Source organism: Cynara cardunculus, assembly GCF_001531365.2.
Source record: "Cynara cardunculus var. scolymus isolate 2C chromosome LG 8, CcrdV1, whole genome shotgun sequence".
Classification (NCBI taxonomy): Eukaryota; Viridiplantae; Streptophyta; class Magnoliopsida; order Asterales; family Asteraceae; genus Cynara; species Cynara cardunculus.
Genome location: NC_037535.1, coordinates 11,487,247 through 11,491,271, shown reverse-complemented (window position 1 = coordinate 11,491,271; position 4,025 = coordinate 11,487,247). Strand labels below are relative to the sequence as shown.

The window sequence follows — 4,025 nt, the reverse complement described above, 5'->3', positions numbered from 1 at the left end:
TGCAGTACTCATGTTCAACCGTGTTCCCATTTCTTGTTGAAAACTTGACCAAAATCTCGAACTAAACCTAGCATCTCTATCTGAGACAATGGATATCGGTACACCATGTCTCGACACGATCTCATTGACATAAAGTTGGGCCAATCTTTCTAATGTATACTTGTCGCTGATCGGTAAGAAATGAGCAGATTTCGTTAGTCGATCCACAATTATCCATATGGCGTCGTGTCCTTTTACCGTCCTTGGAAGTTTGGTGACAAAATCCATCGTTATCATATCCCACTTCCATACTGGGATCTCCATTTGTTGCAACATTCCAAACGGCTTTTGATGTTCTGTCTTCACTTTCAAGCACGTCAAGCATTTTCCCACATAGCTAGCTACTGCCCTTTTCATACCAAGCCACCAATAGCTTTCTTTTATATTCTTGTACATCTTATTACTACCTGGATGCATAGTATATTTGGACTTATGTGCTTCATCCATCACTACATTTCTTGGGTCCCCCAAACTAGGAATCCAAACCCGATTTCCGTGTCTATATATTCCATCTGGTCTAGCCGTCAAAGTCTTAATTTGTCCAACCATTCTCTCCTTTTTAATATTCGTTTCGAGTAAAGCTTCCTTCTGAACATCCCGAATTCGGTCTAGAAACTCCACTTTAACACTCATCCACATGGCTCGAACCCTGATTGGTCCGTTTCTCTCCTTCCTACTAAGTGCATCGGCAACTACATTTGCCTTACCGGGATGGTAGTGAATCTCACAATCATAATCCTTAAGTAGTTCCATCCATCTTCTTTGTCTCATATTTAGCTCCTTTTGATCAAACAAGTATTTAAGGCTCTTATGATCAGTATAGATCATGCACTTCGTACCGTACAAATAGTGTCTCCAGATTTTTAGCACGAAGACTACAGCTGCTAATTCCATGTCGTGAGTTGGGTATTTCCTCTCGTGTTCTTTCAACTGAAGTGACGCATAGGCAATGACCTTGCCTCGCTGCATTAGTACACAACCCAAACCTATTTTTTATGCATCGCTATAAACGACAAAATCTTTTACTCCTTCCAGTAGTGATAAAACCGGTGCAGTGCTTAGTCTCTCCTTAAGTGTCTGAAATGCTTCTTCTTGTTTTGTTCCCCAATCAAACTTAACCGACTTCTTTGTCAGTGTTGTCAAAGGCGTTGCTATCTTGGAGAAATCTTGGATGAACCTTCGGTAATACCCCGCTAGGCCTAGAAAACTTCGGATCTCCGATACTGACTTTAGTGATTCCTAGTTCATAATTGCATCAATCTTAGCCGGATCCACCTTGATCCCTTCCGTGTTGACTACGTGACCAAGGAATTGTACCTCATGCAACCAAAACTCACATTTTGAGAACTTGGCGTACAATTGCTCTTTTGCTAGTAATTCAAGAATCATCCTTAAGTGTTCTTCATGCTCCTTTTTACTTTTCGAATAGATCAAAATGTCATCTATAAAGACTATGACAAATTGGTCCAAATACGGTCCACAAACTCGATTCATTAAGTCCATGAATGTTGCAGGTGCGTTTGTTAACCCAAACGACATTACTACAAATTCATAATGTCCATAACGAGTCCTAAAAGCGGTATTCGACACATCCTCTTCTCGAACCTTCAACTGATGGTAACCCGATCTTAAATCGATTTTCGAGAAATAACTGGCTCCTTGCAACTGATCGAAGAGGTCATCGATCCTTGGTAGTGGATATCTGTTCTTTATCGTGATTTTGTTCAATTCTCGATAATCGATGCACATCCTCATTGTGTCGTCTTTCTTTTTGACGAATAAAATCGGTGCTCCYCATGGCGACGAGCTTGGCCTGATAAACCCTTTATCTAAGAGTTCTTGCAATTGCTTCATCAGCTCTTGCATTTCTGTTGGGGCTAAACGATAAGGCGCCCTTGTGATTGGTGCCGCACCTGGTACCAAATCGATTCGGAACTCTACTTGACGTTCCGGTGGTATTCCCGGCAATTCATCTGGAAATACTTCTGGGAAATCCTTCACCAATGGAACATCATGTATTGTCTTCTTTTCGAGCTTGACGTCGATGGTGTATGCCAAGTAAGCCACACATCCCTTTTGCGGACACCTATTCGCCTTAATTGTATTGATTAACCCTACGCAACACTTCTTTCGATCACCGTAAACATGAATTGTTTCTCCTTCCGGAGTTTGAATCTTGATCATATTTTTATTGCATACTATTTGCGCATGATTGTTGGACAGCYAATCCATCCCCAAGACCACGTCAAAACCCCCTAARCACATTGGCATAAGCCTAACARRGAAATCCTTACCATCTATAACAATTGTGCATTCATCAAATACTTCGTCTACCTTACACTGACTACCGTCGGCTGTTTCTACAGTGTAGGTTTTGTCTAGYCTACAGGCACTTCTATTCAGATAGTGGCAGAAGGTAGTAGACACAGAACTACCATTTGCACCCGAATCAAATAATACATGTGCATACACATTGTTGATAGGGAACATACCAGATACGACGTCGGGTGTTTCCTTGGCCTCCTCCAAAGTCATGTTGTAAGCTCGGTCGTGTCCCTTAGGTAGCTCCTTCCTATTTTCTGATCTCTTCCCAAATCCGTTATTCACTGTCTTTACATGGGGTGTCGCACCATTTCGATGTTTTGGATAGTCAGGTCGTAAATGTCCCGTAGCCCCACATTTATAAGAAGTTTTTCCTTCTGGGCACTCTCGCGCGGTATGCCCAGGTTTGTCACATTTGTAGCATGTCAGGCTCCCTGCTCTACACTCTCCCCTATGTCTCTTGTTGCATTTGTTACATGGAGGAATAGTGAATCCCTCACTTCGTGTTTTTGCCAGAGTCGGAGTCCATTTTGGTTTCTTGTTGAACTTGTTCGATCCTGTCCATCTTCTCTTTGCATCTTTTCTATCACAATTCTCCCTAGCGTTGTTCTCCTCTGCCACCTTCGCCATCTCCACTGATTGTACAAATGTGGTCGGTTTAGTCATGTCCACATACCGTTTGATTTCGATTCTTAAGCCGTCTTTGAAGCGACCTATCTTTATCTCTTCGGTAGCCACCTGGTAACTGGCGAACCTCGCTTTTTCAAGAAAATCGTTAACATATTCTTGAACCGACAACGAACCTTGCTTTAATCTCAAAAATTCTGATTCTAGCTTGTTCACCTCCGATTGTGTACAGTACTTATCCATCATCATCTTTTTCATTTGCTCCCAAGTCATGGCAGCAATATCCTCATCACCTCTGATTGCACACTCAGACTCCCACCAATGCAATGCATAGTCCACAAAGGTTGTAGCAGCATAGGTCACTTTTTGATCTTCTGTGCATCTACAAATTTTGAAGCTACTCTGCATCTTGGTTATCTAGTTCATCAGGCCAACTGGGCCCTCTATTCCCTTAAATTCTTTCGGCCCGGTGCCTTTGAATGTTTTAAAACTGCATCATTTCTCCTTTATTGTCAATTCAGTCCTCTCGCTGGTGGGCGACTCCACCTTCTCTTTAACAGATACTTCCACCTTTTTCAGTGGCTTGAGTATTCTCGTGTTGAATACTTTCCTCCTCTCCATCTTCATTGTCTTTAAATCTGTCACCCAACATTGCTTTAAGCATATTTGGCAATGTATCCCGGAGGACTTGTGCCATTTGCTCAACTATCATTTCCTTTGTGAGGAGATTTTCTTCTCCCTGGTCTCCTTGACTCCTACTGGTAGCTAAATTAGCTTGCACGGATGGAGTCGTACTAAAACTAGCGGTTCGGACACTTCCTTGACCTCGAATTTGGGCTCGTGTCCGACCTCGAACTGTTGGTGGGGCTATGCCATTAGTACCTCCCCCATTGAGGGCGTTCCTTGTTGATCCACGAGAAACCATACTGACATAATAGGGTATTATCATTTTAATCATGATTCTAAAGTCAAACATAACACATTACATTTTTTTTTGATAATATAATCACTATATATAAGCGAAATACATAATAAGG

The 4,025-nt window shown here is 42.0% G+C and overlaps 1 protein-coding gene across 1 annotated transcript; it reads right to left on the bottom strand.

The window, feature by feature from the left end:
• Positions 1 to 14: 14 nt before the first annotated feature.
• LOC112516183 lies at positions 15 to 3,396 on the bottom strand. The gene is made up of 6 exons (XM_025123205.1): positions 1,862 to 3,396; positions 1,525 to 1,741; positions 1,087 to 1,278; positions 879 to 1,002; positions 238 to 731; positions 15 to 80 (listed from the first exon to the last, which is right to left on the bottom strand). Exons 1-6 carry the CDS (start codon positions 3,394 to 3,396, stop codon positions 15 to 17), a joined length of 2,628 nt encoding a protein of 875 aa, XP_024978973.1.
• Between the last annotated feature and the right edge of the window lie 629 nt (positions 3,397 to 4,025).